The sequence below is a fragment of the Orcinus orca genome, chromosome 3 (genome assembly GCF_937001465.1).
Source record: "Orcinus orca chromosome 3, mOrcOrc1.1, whole genome shotgun sequence".
Classification (NCBI taxonomy): domain Eukaryota; kingdom Metazoa; phylum Chordata; class Mammalia; order Artiodactyla; family Delphinidae; genus Orcinus; species Orcinus orca.
The window spans coordinates 86,292,317-86,313,878 of NC_064561.1; the positions used below are offsets into that span (position 1 = coordinate 86,292,317).

Consider the following 21,562-nt stretch of genomic DNA (forward strand, 5'->3'; position numbering starts at 1 on the left):
CCTACTGACCAGCTGTAAAAGATGAGATGTTCCAAGGTGCCTTAAAAATCTAGGTCTGTAATAGCTGAACAAGAAGGGCATTTCACTCAATTGTGAGGCAGTTAGCACTGACTGGCATTTAAGGTGGTAACCAGAAAGTTTAACTGAAGAGATGTCACTAAATTAAAAAAACTGGAAATATGTTTTTAAAAGCAATTTACATTGAGGGAAATACGGTTCTCATGTATTCTGTGTAAAGAGAGATTATGGATGAAGGGAATTGTCAATGGAACATGCTAACTCAAATTCCATGAATACAGTTTTCATGATAAGATGTTATGTACTACATGCATTTTGCTTACTGTACCTGCCTAACAATCACCAGCTCTATAGAGTTAAACTCTGTGTTAAAGGACTATCGAGGTTTAGGGGAACTGGCCATATCAGGTAGTTAGGGACATAATACCAGTTACGAAAATTGAGACAAATGTGTTGACAAATTCCTGAAAATAGGGCCATATAGAAATAGTCCAAAATCTGGAATCTATGAATCAAAATTGTGATCCTATGAAACAAGTTTTGGGGTTGATGGACTGCTTTAATATCAAGAATTATTGTTGTAAATTCCCGCAACAGAAGGATTTGTTGAATATATTAATACTGTGAATGAGAAAACAATTTAAGGGGAAAATATACCCATGAATAAGCTGATCTGACAAAAACCACAGACTGACATCAAATAGACAAAAAACGGAGAAAAAAATGCTGTGAAAATGCCAACCAAAATAACAAGATGTGTGGGCTGGGGGCACAGTTAAGGCATCTAAAAAAAATTCCACATGGCTTTGGCTTGTTAAAATATTTTGCACTTTTTTTTTTTTTAAAGAAGATTTGAAAGCATCTGAAAAAAAAACATGCAAATTGTTTGAAAATCCTGCATGGCAAATTCAGACAGTTTATGCAAATTGTTTGAAAATCCTGCATGGCAAATTCAGACAGTTTGCAAGTGTCATTCAGATGTTTGCCAAGGATAATAAAGCCTCTGCCCATGAGACTGCACATGGTGGAAGAGGTCCTTCCAGTTCTCTCTGTCCCACACTAGACTGCAGCCCAGAGGTCTGTGCAGCAGTTACAAACACAGTGTTGCTATCTGGAAGGGAAAGGACTGGAATTTCCATTGGCTGGAGAACAACCCAGCTTTAGTTTTTCCAGATACTCGGCATGTAAGGCTTATGACACTGGAGAACTTTGATGACATCTTCTACTTTGAACCACTCTCTCTTTCTTCCTGTATTAACAGAATCTTCCCAGGCTTCTAGTATTTCAGTGACAGTAAGAACATAAACATATGTCTGTGCTTTCGGTCTTTGTTCTCAAATATGCCCAGGAGTCTGCCCAATTTTCCTTTGATTCCAGCCTCTTCATAAACCTCCCTCACGGCAGTACCGCCAGGCTCCTCCTCGGGCTCCATTCCTTCTCCTGGGACAATCCATTGGTCTGGGTACCCACTGCTGCTCACCAACAGCACCTCGTCCTCCTGCTCGCTCCGGAAGCACAGGCACACAGCCCGCTTCTTGAAGCCCTCGCGGTCATAGGTCCGCGTCTGGTAGGGCTTGAACTTCATCATAGAGGCGGGCTCTTACTGCCGCTGCCGCTCCGGCCGCCCGACACCCCGCCGGGAAGTGGGAGCGAGGGCGAGTCCGGGCGCAAGAAAGCGAGGCAGAGGCGCGGGGAAAGGCAGCGAAGCCGGGTCCCACCCAACTCAGCACATGAAGAAGCTTACTATTTTTTCTCTACATTTAGCTGGCGTATCCTCAATTCTCAGGGCTGTTAATTTTGTCACTACTATCATGAACATAAAACCACCCGCTATAGCCCAGTACCAAACACCACTATTCGTATGACAAATACTAACTACAGCAGCATTGCTTCTACTATCCTTACCTGTCCTAGTAATAATATTACTATTACTATATTACTATTATTTATTACTATTTCATCTATATTTCTACCATTATTTATATTTCAAATAAAAATCTCAAAACACATCTACTACCCCAACCCAAAATCAACACTCACTAAAGTGCAAAAACAACCTATCCCTTGAGAAACAGTATGGATGAAAATCTATTTGCCCCTTTCGTAACCCCAATAATAATAGGCTTCCCCATAGTCATTCTGATCATTATATTCCCAAGTATTTTATTTCCAACATCAAAAAGACTAATTAATAATCACATAATTTCCCTTCAACAATGGCTAATTCAACTCATATCAAAACAAATAATAGGTATCCATAATCATAAAGGACAAACTTGATCACTAATACTAATACCACGCATTCTATTTATTGGGTCAACCAATCTCCTCGGACTACTGCCCCGCTCATTTTCACCCACTACACAGCTCTTAATGAATGTGGGAACAGCCATCCCACTATGAGCCAGTGCCGTCATTACAGGTTTCCGTAGTAAAACAAAAGCATCCCTAGCCCACTTCTTACAACAAGGCACACTCAGCCTCCTTATCCCTATGCTAGTAATTAGCGAAACTATCAGTCTATTCATCCAACCAGTTGCACTGGCTGTGCGACTAACAGCCAGTATTACAGCAGGCCACTTACTAATACATCTAATCAGAGAGACAACCCTAGTGCTAATAAGCACCGGCACATTCATGGCTCTCATCACATTTATCATTCTCGCCCTACTCACTATCCTCGAATTCACTGTCGCTATAATTCAAGCCTATGTATTCACCCTCTTAGTAAGCTTATACCTGCATGACAACACATAATGACCCACCAAACCCACACATACCACATAGTAAATCTTAGTCCTTGGTCCCTTCTGGGAGCTCTTTCAGCTCTTATAACATCAGGCCTAATCATATGATTCCACTTCAACTCAATAGTTCTACTAATACTGGGCCTACTAACTAATATTCTAACAATATCAGTGATGACGAGACGTCATTGGAGAAAGCACTTTCCAAGGCCACCACACACCAACCGTCCAAAAGGGACTTCCATATGGAATAATCTTATTTATCGTATCAGAAGTCTATTTTTTTTTTTTTTCTGGTACGCGGGCCTCTCACTGTTGGGGCCTCTCCCTTTGCGGAGCACAGGCTCCGGATGCGCAGGCTCAGCGGCCATGGCTCACGGGCCTAGCCGCTCCGCGGCATGTGGGATCTTCCCGGACCAGGGCACGAGCCCGTGTCCCCTGCATCGGCAGGCGGACTCTCAACCACTGTGCCACCAGGGAAGCCCCAGAAGTCTATTTTTACCGGCTTTTTTTTTGAGCCTTCTACCACTCAAGCCTCACTCCTACCCCTGGATTAGGCAGGTGCTGGCCACCAACAGGCATTCACCCCTTAAACCTCCTAGAAGTACTACTCCTCAACACTTCCGTGCTATTGGCCTCTGGTGTATCCATTACCTGAGCCCATCACAGCCTTACAGAAGGAAATCGTAAGCACATACTTCAAGCCCTCTTTATTACAATCGCCCTCGGTGTTTATTTTACACTCCTACAAGCATCACAGTATTACAAAGCCCCATTTATGATCTCAGAAGTAGTCTACGGATCAACTTTCTTCGTAGCCACAGGATTCCACGGACTACATGTAATTATTGGTTCTATTTTCCTTGTTGTTTGTTTCCTACGCCAATTAAAATTCCACTTCACATCCAACAACCACTTCGGCTTCGAAGCTGCTGCTTGATACTGACATTTTGTAGATGCTGTATGACTATTTCTTTACGTATCTATTTATTGACGAGGCTCATAGTCTTTTCAGTATTAATTAGTACAACTGACTTCCAATCAGCTAGTTTCGGTACACTCTGAAAAAGAACAATAAACCTAATGCTGACCCTATGAACAAACACAATACTAGCCTCATTACTCGTACTTATCACCTTCTGACTTCCTCAACTAAACACGCATAAAAAACAAGCGCCTCCGAATGCGGATTTGACCCTATAGGATCCGCCCGCCTACCCTTTTCCATAAAATTTTTCCTAGTAGCAATCACCTTCCTTCTTTCCGACCTAGAAATTGCCCTCCTACTACCCCTTCCCTGAGCAACCCAGAGTATTCTATTTTTTAGACCAATCTTCAGCATATTTTGTATAATTATATATTGTTGGACCCCTCTAGCCTTCAGAATAGTTCTATAAAATGGAAGACTTCAGGAGACACATTGGACAGATTCTCACTGAGAGGGTGGAGTGTTGCTGACCACATCCCTAAGGAATTCTCCCAGCGCATCTGGCGAGCGTGAACGTGTCTGTCCTTTGGGAAAATGTAGCTGAAGTTAACACTACAGTCATCCCTCGGTATCTGCAGGGGACTATTTATCTGTGGATACCAAAATCCAAAGATACTCAAGTCCCTCATATAAAATGGAATAGTATTTGCATATAACCTATACATATCCTCCCGTATACTTTAAATCATCTTTAGATTATTTTTAATACCTAATACAATGTAAATGCTATGTAATTAGCTGTAAATACAATGTAAATGCTATGTATGATAAGTAGTTGCTGGCACGTGGCAAATTCAAGTTTTGCTTTTTATAACTTTCTGGAATTTTTTTCGAATATTTTGGATCTTTGGTTGATTGGATCCGTGGATGAGGAATCGTGGATGTGGAGGACCAACTGTAACAGATGAGAACACTGAGGCAGAAAGAACTTAATTGCATATAGTCACACAAGAAGTAACAAAGTTGTAAATCAATCCCAAGTGTGACTGACTGCAAAGTGAGTATTCTTAACTGCTAGTCTTTAGGAACTCTATCATCTGTCATATATCTGCAAACTTGAAAGTTTCTGTCCTTTCTTGGTCTCAATTTTTCATCTGTATAATGAGGAAATTTTACTTTATGGATTCTAGTACATTTTCCACCTGTATTATTCCATATATTCAATCAATCATTTACTTAATGAGCTTGCATCAAGTGTCCAGAAACTTTAAGGTATACCACTAGATTATCTGGATAGTGTAAGTTCAAATAATTCACTTTTTTGCATTACTTTTTTCATGAGATTCCACCAGGAGACAGAAATAACTCATCATCTGTGTTTTTTGCTTCTTTGCCTGGATTCCTTCCACCACCAATATTACAGACACACAAACACATAATTTTTTCACCAACAGTTGGGCCACATCCTCCATAACCTAATACTATTTTCTTTATTCTAGAGATAGAGTATATTTATTGAAAACCTTCTATATTTATGTAATTGACTAATTGTTTTTCTCATTTCCCTGTCAGCTCTTCAATAATGAAACAATGAAAAAAAAAAGAAAAAGAAAGAAACGGTCTGGAATGTTTTCTCTGATGGTTGAAATCTATTACTTGGACCATAAATTTGCTGTCAGAAAAACACAAGATCGTTTATGATCACACATTTTTATGTCCCAGAAGCTATAAATGTTTCCCACAAAAGTATGTAAAATAATTTTTCCATTCTATTCTTTGTATTTCTAACAGCCTTACATAGTCTACATGTCAGAACTAATTACTCTCACCATGATTCCCTTTTTGTCTATGGACACAATTCATTTTACTAATTACTCAATATACATCTTCCTATATACCAACCCAGTAGCATCTTATGAGTATGCGTTGACTTAAACCCTGTATAATACTTTCATTTTGTCAAAGAAATATGTTGCTCTTTACTGTCTTGAAAAAATAATACCAGAAAACACATCTATACTGAATTCATCTACACTGAATTATTATTTTGTGTTCTGCTGGTCACAGGCTGGCTCCCCAAGAAATGAGCCTGCCAGGTGGTTTATAGGGTCAATTGTACTGAGTATTTGTTACTCTGCTCTTCCTTTTCCTGCCCTTTCTCCCACTCTGTTCTACATCACAGGGAACACCATTTTCCTGCCAGCTGGTCTCTCTTGCCAACTGGATTCTGGACAGGTTTAAGCAATGGTGAAAATGGGAAGGTGAGAGCAATAGAGAAACCAGAGTATTTCTTCCTCTCTTAGACTCTGCAGGAATATCTTTGGCTGTGTCTGCATCTTCTCAGCTCATGCAGAACAAAAACCCCTCCTTCTGAGATCCAACTGCTGATAGCCAAAGTTCTAGCTCTTTGAGTAGCCCAACTTCTAGATCTGGTATCACTGATAGGGACAGAGTAAAGGGACAAAGTAGGTGATTAAATATTCAATAGTTAATCCCACTAAGGGATCATAAGTAGAGACCAAAGTATGGGAGACCGCATAAATTAATGATTACACAAGAAAGTAGGCCTGCTTAACAACAAAACCAAGTGGGCTTACTTAGCAACAAAACTACACGATAGAAGCATGAGACATACCCCAAAACAATAAAACAGTGGTGGAATGGTCCACATCCTGTCCACTGAAGTCAGTAAGTTAATGATCCTTGAGAAGGGGCTTTTTCTGCACGTACTAAGAGCAGGAATATAGGGGAAAGGTGGCATTATACTGAAACCTGAGATGATTGACCATATTTTAGTATATGTTACTGCCTTTTTGCTCATTCCCATAGTACCATGACAGTCCCAGTTCGACCATGTAGGAAAAAGAAAACTCCCCCACCCCATGTGGAGGAGAAGCTAGAGATAGAAGTTTGATACCTACTCAAAATGAGGAAGAAGGGCTTCCCTGGTGGCACAGTGGTTGAGTCCGCCTGCCGATGCAGGGGACACGGGTTCGTGCCCCGGTCCGGGAAGATCCCACATGCCGCGGAGTGGCTAGACCCGTGAGCCATGGCTGCTGAGCCTGCGCGTCGGGAGCCTGTGCTCCGTAACAGCAGAGGCCACAACAGTGAGAGGCCCGCGTACCGCAAAAAAGAAAAAAAAAAAATGAGGAAGAAGATGATCTTTTTCCTTTGATTGTAAAAATGTAGCCCACTAAGTTCTCAGGGTGGCATTCCCTTGCCTGCCAGTTCTATCTCTCACAAGCGTCCTATACTAATGAACTCGTTCCTTAGCTGTCACTCTGCCTCTCGCTGAATTCTTTCTGCACTGAGACAGAAGGATCTATGCTCTACTGAGTCCCAAAACGCATTCCGTGGTTCCATCACTACTTCTTCCTTCTGTCCCTTCTTGTCTAGGCTAGTCATGCTCCTAGATGTTTTTAATCTCTGGTTTGCCTAATTATCCCTGATTGATTCACCAGCTCTTCTATCATCCATGTGAACAATTCCCTGAATTTTATTCCCTCTGCTTAAAAGACCTAGTATGGTTTCTGTTTTTTGGACTGGACTCATAGATTAACCCACACATTAATTTCACACTCATTCACTAAGACTTCATTATGTATCAAACTTGTGCAAGGCACTGTTTAAGGGTAAGAGCATACCTGTGAATATGATATACTTTTCCTATCTTGTATAAAAATTATAGTCCAGTGGGAAAGATAGATATTGTATAATAAATTGTGGGTATGATATATATTATAAAAGATAAATTATCTGATATTATGGCATCAAAAGCAAGAGAAAGTTAAACCAAAATGAAGAGTCAGGAAGGTTCTTAAGTTTGTCCCTTTTCAAATGAGATCTAAAAGGTGAGATAGCCTTGACCAGGTGTATGCAATAAGAATAATATGTGAGAAGAAAAGAACTTATTTTAAAGCCATTTTATCTAATTTCCCATTTTACAAATGATCTATAAAATTTTCATCAGTGTTTGCTTTGAGGGTATAGAGCTATGTGGCTGGGCAACGGAGGGAGGAAGGAGGCTTTACTATGTACATTCTTTTTTTTCCAACCAAATACTTATTTTTAATATTTATTACAAATGTTGCAGTCAGTTTGGTATATGCTGACAATCATACAGTTTTAACATTTAGTAGTGTGACGCACACTTTAACTATTTCCAAAGGGATATGTGATGTGGTCTTCGTTTCAGAGGAGCAGAAGTGACTGAATTACTGTCTGCTCTTTAATGTTTCAACTAACCATTCCATTGCCTCATCAAGGCCAATGTCTTTGGTTGCTGAAGTTTTGAATATTTGCCATTTTCAGTCCTTCAAGGCAGGTAACCCAAGTGAATTTGCCATCGCTGAGGGAGTCATGGCCTGTTCCATGTCCTGCTTATTTGCAAACACCACTAAAATGGCTCTTCTCAGCTCTTCTTCCTCCAACATGGCAACTAAGTCTGATTTGGAAATGTCAATTTGCTCTCGATCACAACTGTCTGCTACATAAATGACTGCATCTGTGTTTGAATAACAACATCTCCAGTATGGCCTGATACTTGTCTGTCCTCCTAAATCCCGTACTTGGAATTTTAGGTTCTTGTATGTTACCGTCTCAACATTAAATCCAACGGTAGGAATCGTAGTAACGACTTCTCCAACCTGTAATCTGTACAAAATTGTAGTTTTTCCTGCTCCATCTAATCCCAAAATTAAAATCTTCATTTTCTGGGTTCCAAACAGACTGGAAAAAATGCTTGAGAAAAAGCCACCCATGATGATCTACCTGTCCTCCCTCATCGACCATCAGAGACTGGCCCCGGCCTCGGAAGCGAAGCCTAATCGAGCCTCGAAGCCGCCACCTCCCCTCGCTTAGGCCTGCGCTCTGGCTCCGGCTCGGGCTCTGGTTCCCAGGGGGTTTCCTTGGAAGTTTGGCCAGCCAGCAGCTTCCACGTCAGACCTCCTGGCCGGGCGGAAGCAAGGGGCCACCGCCTGTACATTCTTCTATAACTTTTGAATAATGCTAACTACATGTATTTTATATCCAAAAAGGTCATTTAAAATTACCTATAAATATCTGAAACTTTCTAAGACAGAACTGGTGAGTAATTTTTCTAATTTAAATAAATATCCAAAGAGACGTGCATGATAGTTCACTGAGGTTTTATGCATTCTCTGGATAGTAGAGTGTTCCCAATTAGAATGAAGGTGACCCAAAATATTTCAAATATTTATGTAAAAATGTGTGCCTTAGAAAACATATAACGCCAGGTGCTTAAATAATAATAGAACATAGATATATTGGCTGTCTGTGTAATCCTTAATTCAAACTCTCCTGCAGCCACCCAAGAAAGAGCCACAAGGTGTGCACCTGCAAACATAAGTGCTGAAATCTGTCCCTGTCATCTTGCCCCTTTGTTTAGCTTGAAAAGATGAACTTATATTAAACCTATTGTGACTTGTTTTAGTACTTCATTTTTCCTATTTTTTTTGTTCAATTTGATTTAAAATATATATTATATAGTATTTGCCAGGTACTGTGCCTGGCTCTGAGGATGATATAACAAATAAAATACCTATCTTGCCCTAAGGAAATTTTTATCTGAGAGATGCAGACAAGCGAATGAGTGCTTATGATACCACATGATACATCCCAAGAGAGAGGTTGGCATAGTGTGTTACGGGAACCCAATAGAAAGGCATCTAGCTAGCCTTGGGAAATTAAGGCATGCTCACTGGAGGATGTAACAGCTAATTAGAAGAGGAGTCAAAACTCTTTTATGGTGGAAATACACAAATCTATACGTTAACACTTTTTTGGATAACAAGATTGAAACCAAACAGTGGTAATTCTCCAAATAAGCCAAAACAATATAGTAATTTATTTATGAGATCCAGTTTATAATTATTATAAAAGACTATACCTTATATAAACTGCTGTACCCCCATCAATGCCACTTAAGTGATTGCTGATAAAAATTTTTCATAAGATGCTAGTCTCAAATAGTGTTTTCTGAGAGTAAGGCATAGGGTATGTTTTACCCTAAGGTCTCCTTATTCTCACAAAAGAATTATAATTAGAGCCATAATTAGTAAACTTGCTCATTATTCTTAATTAAATATTATCCAGACATCAAAAATTATAATATACTCCAATTATGTGCCAGAGTAAGTTATTCATATAATTGGCCTTATGCTTAACATACAGTTAAATGTGCCAAATAAAGCAAACAAACAAAACCTCTCTGGAGCTCCTGATTACAGAGTTCCATGCCTGCCCAAGCTGCTCACTAGCTCCCTTTTCACTGAACTTTACTTTGACTCTAAGTAGCTTTCTCTGCCCTGTTGTATAAGAGAAAGTCAGTGAAAGGTTGGAGAGGTTCTAATAAACATCTGAGCTATCTAATCATGGCCACACCCCCTCTCATGTGCAGCGAGGCTTTCTATTCATCTCCGTTTGTTTCCTAGCACTACCTCGTGGCCAAGATGGCCACGATGGCCATGAGGTCAAATTCTCCTCTCCTTTTAGCTTTCAGTTGATGATGGTATTTCCTCTTTTTTTGACAAGATGAGGTCATTCAACATGATATCTCTCATCATTCTTAGTTTCCATTTCACCAATACTAAATTTTAACCTCTCTCAATGTAGATAGAAAAATGCAGTTGCAGATAGAAAAATGCAGTCCTTTCTAAGGTTAATTCTTTTACTTTGGTCCTTCCTCATAACCAGTATTCTTAAAATCTAACAAATGCTTTTGTGTAATTGTTCTGTATTTTTCTTTTAATTTTTATTTTCCTTTTTTGCTGACTCCTTTGTCTTTGTCCATAAATGTACCATTGTTTCCACTTTATGCAAAGGGCTATTGCTTAATTCCACCTGTATATGTGTCTGTCTGCCTGTGTCTGTCTTTGTTTCTCTCTCTCTCACATACAATATATAGACATTCAAAGGAACATTTATACAAATGCTATACAAAGAACAGGGAGTGAGTGGCTGGGGAGCTACAGAAAAGGGGTTTTAAGACTGAGATTTGAGCCAGGTCCTGAAGAATCAATAACTTTTTTCTTGATCAGTGGTTCTCAAACATTTTTGATCTCAGGACCCCTTTATGGTCTTAAAAGTAAGTAAGGACCCCAAAGAGCTTTTGTTTATTTGTGTTATATTTATCAATATGTTTGTGTTATAAATTTGAAACAGAAATTTATATTTGAAATTCACTTACAAATAACAATAAAAACCCACTGCATTGTTAACATAAAAATATGTTTACAGAAAATAGCCACATTAAAAAGAAATCAAAGTATCATTGTTTTACAATTTTGCAAATCTCTTTAATGTCTGACAATAGAACATTACTGGCTTCTCATATCTGCTCTGCATTTAATCTGTTGCAGAATGTTGTTTTGATTAAAGTATGCAAAGAAAATCCTGCCTCACAAAGATATATAATTGAACAAGGGAAGATGATTCTAATATCCTTTTCATATAATTGAGAATGTTGTTCTTTGATATTATGCTAAAACTCAGAAAGTAATAGTAAACTCTTACAGGTTAGTGGTAATATGCAATATGCAACCATGTCAATGAACTATTATTGCCCTTTTTCATTAAAATCCACTGGTCTGTCTTGCACTTTGATATTTTACTCATGAATAACTGTGCATTGATTATTTGGAAAATATTTGTTCATAGAATTAGGCAGATCTTCCAAACTTGGACACCTTTCATTATAAAATGTAAAAAAGATCCCGTTCACTAATATCCCCACCAATATCACCACCTCCAGTTTGGTGGTAGGATCAGCAATATACTACCACACTCTTACTGGTTTCAGTACGCTGTTGTTCCAAACCTCTGGAACTGTAATGTCCAATATGATGGTCACTAGCCTAATGTGGTTATTTAAACTTAATTAAAATTAAATTAAATAGCATTAAAATTTCAGTTGCTCAGTTGAATTAGTTATATTTCAAGTGCTCCATATCACATGTGGCTGGTGGCTATTACATTGTTTAGTGCAGATAGAGAGCCTTTCCAGCACTGTAGAAAGTTCTCTTAGGCAGGGGTGGGATGGAGTATCTTATTCTTTTTATCCTCACCATAATTTACTGCATTCCCCTTACCCTAGTGACCATCCTAGGAGGAATTATGTATCACCAGCTTTATGAATATTTCTTTGCTCTGTTTCTATCTTTTGGTTAACATAACCCCCCATAAGAATGCCCTACCCAATACACTAGACTTGCCATTCTTTGATGTCCTATATTTCCAATGTCCTTCACCTGTAGGCCACTTCTTAAACAACCCCAAATTGCTCCAACTCTAAGATCTTAAAATTCACTCTCTCATTCTCAGATCACTTATCCCTGTCTTCTAGCTCCCACTTTCTTATTTCCATCTTCCTGCTATTTGAACTCATTAACATCAAAGTATAGCAATAGGTCTATTATCAAGTAATAGTCCTATACCAACATAAAAAAGATCTTCTGGCCTGGATCCTTGGATATCATCACTTGAGTGAAAGCTCTGGCATGTACCTAGAGTGGTACCCACGAATAGCATTATCCAACCTGGAGTCATCTTCTAGTGCCTATATTTTGTTGCTTTCTGCCTATGTGCTGTCTAAATTTTTTTCTACTTTTGCCCTCCCCTTTTGAAGCTGAACATATATCATGAGTTTTGAAACATAATCTTGGGGATTACTGAAACCTGTTGATCCTCTGCTTCTCCATCTTCTTGAATTTCTATCATTTGTCTTCTACCAGTGGCCTACACCAGAATCCAGGAAGCTGTCCTTAACTCCTTCCAATCTTCCACTACCTACATCCAATTTGTCACTAAGCTCTGCCCTTTCTGCTTTCTAAATGTCTTATATATCAGTTCTTTCCTTTCTAAACCTCTTAAAATAAATCTGCCGGAGCACTGAGGAAGGGGATTGGTTGATTAGAATTGGAAGTTGCCTGTGGGAAAGGTGAGACTCCAAAAGGCTATTTGGGGTTTTTAATGGATAAACTTATAGGAGACTTATAGAAAAGAGGGAGAGAGTTAAATCAGGTCAGTCATGGTCAGGAATTTACAAGGCAGCAGATCAATAATTTCTCAACAATGAGAAGCAAGTTTGGAACCCATAGCCCAGAGCTTCTTGAAACTGTACCCAGAGAAGAAAATAAGCTATTTTAGGCAGTAAACAGAGCATTTGTTCAGGGGACTGTTGCAGTGAAAGGTCAATGCATGATGGTAGCCAGCTGCAAATGATGGTAATGGCTTTGTGGAGCACAGCAGCTCTCTCAGCGGTAGAGCAGCACCCATGCAATGAAACCCTCTACTTCCTGCCTATAATACAAAATGTTGCCAACTTTCTCTGCACAAGTTGCCAGCACACGATTCCTGCTTAAAGCCGGGGAAGACTGTGTATGAAGTAGTAACCATTCCTGTTGCCCAAGCCCACTGATCCACTGGGGATTAGCTGTTGTAACAGCAGATTGCAGACTTTTCCAGAAGTACCTGGTTCTGAGAAAGGTACAACAAGGAGTACAACAAGGCTGTAGGAGACATCAAAGAACTCATCCTTGCCCCTTAAGTTCTGCACCATCCTTGCTGAGACAGAAGAGACAACATGAAGCAGTTCAGGCATTAAAACTGCTATGGTGCTAACTTCAGCTTAACACTTGTCCTGTACTGCTGGCCTGGGGATATGAAGTTTACATAGTTATTTCTGTAGTTCTGTTCTTCTTTCTGCTGTAATATGAACAATTCGAGGGTAGGGTATTTGCCTTAATAACTGCATGCTCTCTGGTAATATTGGGTACTTAATAGAATCTCAGTGTTTGTGATTTACAGTGAAGAGTCAGGGGGATAGTCTACGTTTTGAGAGAATACTAATGCATAAAAACCAATTTAGTAATTAGTTCTCTTAAGTAATTTATGTTACATTTTATATTCCCCTTTCTTTTATAAAGTTACTATCAGTATAAATTCTGATATCTACAATATTTTTAATCCCAGTAGTATTTTACAGGACCTTTAATCTCTCTCCCTAGCTTTCTCTGAACCCCCATTCATATATATAGCACATCTTTATATCATAGAAAAACAATTAAAAGTGACCAGAACAGTCTATTACCAGTCCCCACCAGTTTTAGGCAAGCTTGAACTTATGAGAAGTAATGTCTAAAGGTTATTACATTTAACCATTGGTATGGAAGCCTAGCCTCTGTCATGGCAGAAATAAATAAATAAATACACACACACACACACACACACACACACACACACACACACACACACACTTACACATTCCAGGTCCAAAACTGGGAACTGGATTTTTGCTCTATTTCTGAAGACAAGAGGCATTTAATGCCAAACTTTGGAAATTTTAAACTAGCTTCATGTTCAAATGGAAAAAGTGGAATACTTGGGAATCTTCCTGTCTTTGACAGCTCCCCCCATCACTTTCTAGTCACATAACCGGTTTTATTTTTCTTTATCATACTTAGTGCTTCCTGACATTATTTTATATATCCATTTATTGTCTATCTCCTCCATTAAAATATAAACTCTCTGAAGGAATCTTCTTTGATTTGCTCAAAATTCCTACCATCTAGAATAGTAAAACATAGCCTTCTGCTCAAGAAATATTTGAGTGGATGAATGAATACAGAACATATGATCACTTTGACCATAATAGTTACTCTTTACAAAAAACTCTTCCATATGAGATATATTATGTTAAATACTTTATATGTATAGTTATTTAATGTTAAGGAAAGCCTTAAAAATTAGGCAGTATTATTTTCATTTTAAAAAACAGGTAACTGAATCTAAGAGAAGTTGAGTCACTGATATAAAATCAGAAGCTGGTTAGAGAGATACTTCCAGTCTAACAGTTAGAGATGCTCCATGAAACTGCTACCCCATGAAACTGGTGGAAATCATTTTAAAAAATCATTTTAGGGCTTCCCTGGTGGCGCAGTAGTTGAGAGTTCGCCTGCCGATGCAGGGGACACGGGTTCATGCCCCGGTCCGGGAAGATCCCACATGCCGCAGAGAGGCTAGGCCCGTGAGCCATGGCCGCTGAGCCTGCGCGTCTGGAGCCTGTGCTGCGCAACAGGAAAGGCCACAACAGTGAGAGGCCCACGTGCCGCAAAAAAAAAAAAAAAAAAAAAATCATTTTAAGTCTCTAGAATTGGTTTTAAGAACATACAACAAAGAAGAAACATTTCTTAGAGAAAATGTACTAAAACTCAAGAGCAATGAGAGTCGGTGATGCCTGTACCAAGACCCGCTCCTTCCTTCCTTCCTTCCTTCTTTCCTTCCTTCCTTCCTTCCTTCCTTCCTCCCTTCCTCCCTTCCTCCCTTCCTCCCTTCCTCCCTCCCTCCCTTCCTCCCTCCCTCCCTCCCTCCCTCCCTCCATGGGGCCCAGGGACTGAAACTCCACTGCAGTGGAGTACAGCCCAGAACAGGGCCCGTCTCCCCGCAGCCCCATTCAGAGGGCTATGTTCTCAGGAGAAGGAGACCGTCAGCATTTTTCATCCTACCCCCAGCTATCTGGTGCTGAGGCTAAGTCTGGGCAAGGGTGACTAAGAAATGGCCCCAGTGAAGGCTCAATCTTCATCACAGCTGAAAACACTGGGGCTCTGATTGCCCTTGCGTTGTTGGTTTGCTTATTTTAAAATTAATTGCATTATTATCATGGTAATAAATGCATATAGTTTTTAAAAACCTGTCAAAGTCTTATACTGAAAAGTAGAAGTTATTTTTCTTTTCATGTGATAAAGCCATTGAAAAAAATTCAATTACTATTATTTAGTTGAGTGTTCGAATAGAAAGGACATAAACACTGGTGGTGGATGAGGAGGGTAATTTCCAAGCAGTGGAGAAGTGGGGTGTTGCAATAGGAAGTCTCTGATGGAGAGCGATGGCTGCCTGGGGATTCCAGAGAGCATGTCTGCCTGGGATATGAGAGGAGAGAACAAGAGGACGCTAAAAATAAATTGTCTGCTTTGCTATTTTGTCTTGGTTTAGTCCAAATGCTGGGTATGAGCTCTTGGGTTAAGCAGAATCCTTGTCCACTCGGCTCAGGGAGAGGAAATTTAGCTTAATGCAGGTGACCTTGGCCCACTGCCGGCAACTGCTCAAAGCAGGAGACCCTTGCAGTCTCACCATGTGTCCTAAGTCAATCATTGGTCCTTGTATATTCTAAGGAGGTAGTTGGGTCCTTCTTTAACCAGAAAACCCTGAGGCAGCCACACCAGACCCACAGTCATCCCAAGAGAACTGGTAGTGCCAGAAGGTTCCAAGGAGGAAAAGTATTATAGTACCCATAGATGAGCAGAATGACAAATATGGCAAATGGGATTTAGAACAGCAATTCCTTAAGCGTGTTCAATGCAACATTACCCCATTAGATGCTCTCTGAAGAAAAAAAAAACAAACAGAGGTCTGGATCAATTCCATTAAAGGCCTTAAAGCACTGAAAAAACTCAAGTTTACACCCATCATGTATATCAAAATAAGCATATTAGATTATGGAATAACTGTAACAAGTCCAACAAAATTCTGAGTTTTCCCTGGTGTTAACTCCCTTGATGCTTTAAACAAAGATTAAATATCTATGTAATTTTTTTCTTCCCAATGCTGCTGGTGTCCCAAACGTGTATTTTATCTGCCTAATGGTTAATGGTTATTCTGGCACAGGTTCTATAGTTAAATAATTTGGGGAAGTGATGCATTTTGTCTAGAAGATCCATAATGCATGTGAGTATATTAAAGAGTGTGACAGCTCACTGGAGAGGAAAATGTGTGGCTTTAACGTAGTGTTTCTAAATTGTATTTGACCATAGAACCCATTTTTGACAGTATACGTATTAGTATTCTATTGAACTAATGCAGAAAATATTTGGAGACCACTGCTTAGAGGACTAAAGTTGGACAAGGCAGGCATCTGGCCCAAACAATCCCCATCGTGTCCAACATTCTGCAGAAATAGACACAATGGCACCAAAGATTAATCTTTTAAGGCATCTGTTCTCTTAATAGGGAACATAAATCCTAACCATCTAAATATACTTCTTGCTTTTTTCAGATAAAATATTTTCTGTACCTAACTGTAGTGTAACATTATTGGTGCTATTTTAATTGTCACTTGATATCATCTCAGAAGCAGCTGGCTGTGTTTTGACTGTGATGAAATTGACAGAAGTTGTGTATGTGTATGTGTAATGTAATTTGTACGTCTCTGAAGTTTTGACTTGTGTTTTTAAAAAGTGCCATGTGCCTCCATAAATGATAAATCACTCAAGAAAGTTGAGGTTCTAACAATCTGGTATTGATTGGATGAAGAGAAAGTAAATTTGAACTATGTGTAAATCAAAAGATAAACAAAAATCAGAAATTTTCCTTTGTTCAGTAATATTATATGCAGTACTACAAGGACTTCACAAATTATAACCCAATGTACCTACTGAACACACAGGAATATGTGTCTCTGTTAAACACAATAAATATGGTGATCTACTAGAGCAATGCCATCTTGGAAGATTAATTCAACTGTATTATGTAGTAATCACATGGTAATAGTGAATTTGGAGGTGACAGGACTGAATAACTGCTGGAAATACGTTTTGAGACCTTTTTCTAGTATAGTTTATGGATATGTGTTGACTCACTGCTTTCATTCCATTTTTCCTTGTAACCAATGACATGAATTAAAAGGAGATGACTGAGATTCAGGGTATAATCTATGACCTTGGAAAAAATACAGCCAACCTGTCCAAGTGAGAATTGTAATATTATTACTTAACATAAAGCTTTGCCCAAATGAGTTAATGAACTATAATATATGGTTTCACAGTGTATGTGGTACAGAAGTTCTTAGTATTTCTTCTTCTGTCCTGAACATCAGAGCTAAATGGACATGAGAAAATCTAAATTCATTGAGTATCTCATCATCAACAGAAGACTAAAATGAATAATAACTTACTGCTATTAAGTGCTTACTATACATAATAACCTGAGGCAAACTCATTTAAAAACACATTACTTTGCATTTATTTGATGACATATGATGTGGAGTGTCTTGTCATATGCTTATTTATCACCTGTATGTCTTCTTTGGTGAGGTGTCTGTTAACAGCTTTGGTCCACTTTTTAATCAAGTCATAGGTAAACTCTTTGTATGCCCAGAGTTTTAGAGCTACAAGCTACCCAAATATTGTCATTGCTGTATGTTTCATCTTCCAGTTTGAGAAGTAGGAGAGGCCATCCATTATTTTTCTTAATTTTGCAAAACAAAACATATCTTAAAACATTGCCTAGACAATTTCTTCCTTTTAAGCACACAGCACTGAGCACTCAGCCCTCAGAGGTTGCTGGGCCTAAGATATTTCATTAGAATGGCCTAAAAATGGAAAAGTATTCTGTTTCAATTAACATTTCTTTTATTCATTTCTAGCGTAAATAAAAAGAATCCTCATATTGGGATAGGTAGAAAGTAAATCTGAACTTTTCTATAAATAATATGTAAATTATGAAACACATTTCATTAAACCTATCAAGTATTAATTAAACCATTTACAGACATTTTTTGGATAGAAATCATAAAGTTTTATCCCTTACCATAGAGAAAAACACTGACTGAATATTGCATATAGGAAAAAGTCAAGTTTTATGTTATGTAATCTATCCCACCAAAAATCTATATTTCTGGGAAAAAATGTTTTACATGTTTAGATAATACTCATGTTTTTGAAAATATCAATCCTTATACGCACTAGAGCATCTAACACAATGCATGATACAAGGTATACACAGTAAATATTAGTAGATAACATTTTTCAGAAAAGCATCATTTTTCTTTAAATATACTGTCTACTAAGGATGATTATTTTTATATTCTCTATCCAAACACCCACTGGAATGCTAAACCTAGTAAGCCAGTAGAGAAAATGTGTATCATGATTCTACCTTCTTCAGACATTTCTCAGAGTGAGAAAAAGAAACCTTCACCTGTCATCTTCACTCTTCCTGTTCCTGTCATTCTAAGTATCATCAGTTAAGTGGATCTTGTCTAAACCATCCTCCAAATTCTCTCCTCCACAATTACTTCCTGATTTAACACAGCCGCTCCTGGTCACTCCCAAGATCACCACAAAAGTCTATCCCTTGACAATGCTCAGGCCCTAACAAAGTTCCTAGCCTTGTAGAGAATTTTCTCTCACCTGACACACCTAGACAAGTGTCTCACTCTAATTCAAAGCCCCGTTTTACTTACCCATCTCCTCCTGACTTGACTACAACATCTAAAATAGTGAATGATTTCGTCTACATTTATTATAATAAAGAATTGGAATCCATTTTTTATGTTTGACATGATTAGCTTTTAGTTTCTCACCTGTCTTTGCTGCTGCACCACATAGCGTAGCCAAGATAAGAGAGTCCCTGTGCGCCACTCATCCTGTGAAGTCAGTGGCAAATCCCCTGGCAAACCCCCAGGCAGCATGTGGACTCTCCCCCAGACCCACACCCCAGTCACTACAAAGATCCAAAGTACTCTCTCTGCTTTGCTTTTGCTTCACTCCTTAAGGAACCTGAACCCTTCACCTTTGGAAATCCTTTTGTGGTTTACTGTGTCAGCAATTAATTGTTTCACATCTTGATACCTGGATTTTGTTTGTCCTGGCACTTACTATAAATTCCTGGGGGGGTGATTTATAGCAGGAGATGCTAATGACATATATACAACACTTTTTATACACTTGCTTATGCCAATTAATCTCATCCTTGTCATCCACACTTTTTTTGAAAAATGTTATAAAATGCCTTAATTTCTTTGTGCCCAATGCAGATATTTATGTAATATTTTATATATACATAATATATAATTACATAGTATATAATTTTATATTTCTGTATAATAGATAATATATAAGTATAAAATATGTAATTATATATGTAAATATATTGTTAATGTCTCTGACTGCACAAATGATCTCTGTCTCTCTGTGAAATTTGGTAATAACAAAGACTGTCTTTGCTTTTCTGTGATTAACACATTAAAATAGATATTTAATAAATCATTTTTAATTTGGAGGTAAATGGATTTAATTAAAATACAAATAAAAAGTGTAGAAACAATATATTTCCATATTGCCTAAAGACAAATATTGTGTCTTGTATTTTATTGCCAATACTATATCTAGGCAATATAATATTTATTTTTGTTCATATAATAATATAATATTTTGTTTTGCAACATGTCTTAGTATATACATATGCTTCAAGGTCTCATTCCTCATATAGGTTCTTTTTTTCAAGCTTCCTTTCCTAATTTTGGTCTCCTGATGTGCTGATCATGGGCATAGCTCTGTGTGGATTAGCAGCCAGCTCTTTACTTCTGCAACAGTTTTTAACCTCTTCTCTTTGTACTATGAGTTATTGTGATTTACAAACTATTTCCTGTGAAAAAGTATCTTTTTATTGTTAGAATTTACGTCAGTCACACATTAGTACAAACATCTGGAACAGAGGAGAAAACACTTTGATTCTATCCCTAAAATGTCTCAAAGACCAAGAGACGGGATTATATAGTCAAATGAACAGCATAAAAGTACAATGGAGAAAGGCGTAAAAACACTGAGATTATTTAAGGTGGTCAGAGTATGATCACATATTTCATTTCATGTGATGAGTGTATTAATTATCCAGGCTATCTTCAGTTAGGGATCACAGATTAGTTTTTCTTTTGACAATCATTTTGGTATTTCACATTTACACAATCCAAACAAGGTTTTGCACAAATGCAACATCCAACTCAAACGATGATAAAATGACCATGGAACAAATAAAAGTGGTCCAGAGCCAGAAGACAAAAGTTAAAAGTGGTGTTGGTGCCATAGCCTCGCAATTCCTGAATTGTGTTTAAAACCACTAACATTTTTGTCAGGTAATTCCCTTTTATTTGACTTTCATGGAACTCTTTCCAAAATAAATCCAATAACCATATGACTAAATAGCTATGTCAGAAACTTGAGTGTTACTTCCTGTTCTCAGCACACTTATGATCAATTTTTTAAGTGCAAATAGAAGTTAGCTACAGGCAAATGAAATCGAATTAAAATTTATGAAAAGATATATATCAAGGATTTTACATGTGTTGAAATATTTCAGTTTCTAAATTGACTGAAATAAGTAGTCTAAACTTGCAAGGAGAAAATCTTGATAATGACTTACTGAATCATGATTTTAGCAAATATCCTAACAAGGAATACAACTGGTAAACTCTTTAGGAGAGACTAGTGTGCCAATGGACTTATTAGACAAAAAATGACCATTTTATTTTATACAATAATTTTGGGGGAGAGGTAGAGAGGAAATGTATTCATTCTAAGAATGAGTCTTAGAAATGTTGAGGATGACTCGTGCCCTGTAAGTGACTTTCTATCCTGATATGATGGCCTAAGAAAAGAGTGTAGTACACTCTGATGGCTTCCTCACTTCAAGATTCCCTTTTCTCTGTAAATGGCCCTATATACAGGAAATACACTGACCCTTAAATGCCATGTGACCTGGCTTCCACCCTCTCAAGCTCACTTCCTTAAAAACTGTTCCATCCCGAGCCAATCAGAGAAATTACTCATGGAATTTGAAAATTGGCAATGTAAGATAAAGATATTTGTTGGAGTAGAATTACTTTGGTAGATGCTTCCTAAAGACAATATCCATGTATTTGTCTTGTTGAAGTCCTCCCAAATTTCCTCATTCAATCTTTCTCTTGACCTATATTTTCCAGCTCTTCCTTTGATTCCTAGAGTCTACCCCAGCTACTTTTCAAATAAACTATTTTGTTGTTATTGCTGTTAATTTGTCCAGAGTTGGTTTCGGTTGC

At 38.2% G+C, this 21,562-nt stretch overlaps 1 protein-coding gene and 2 pseudogenes across 1 annotated transcript; 1 reads left to right on the forward strand and 2 right to left on the reverse strand.

Annotated features, from left to right (window-relative positions):
- Positions 1-992: 992 nt before the first annotated feature.
- LOC101289468 (diphosphoinositol polyphosphate phosphohydrolase 2-like) lies at positions 993-1,628 on the reverse strand (annotated as a pseudogene).
- Positions 1,629-2,094: 466 nt separating this feature from the next.
- LOC117200567 (ATP synthase subunit a-like) lies at positions 2,095-2,775 on the forward strand (annotated as a pseudogene).
- Positions 2,776-7,732: 4,957 nt separating this feature from the next.
- Positions 7,733-8,524, reverse strand: LOC101283900 (ADP-ribosylation factor-like protein 1). Its single transcript, XM_033423708.2, has one exon. The coding sequence runs from the start codon at positions 8,451-8,453 to the stop codon at positions 8,001-8,003; it is 453 nt and encodes a 150-aa protein (XP_033279599.1). The 5' UTR covers positions 8,454-8,524; the 3' UTR covers positions 7,733-8,000.
- Between the last annotated feature and the right edge of the window lie 13,038 nt (positions 8,525-21,562).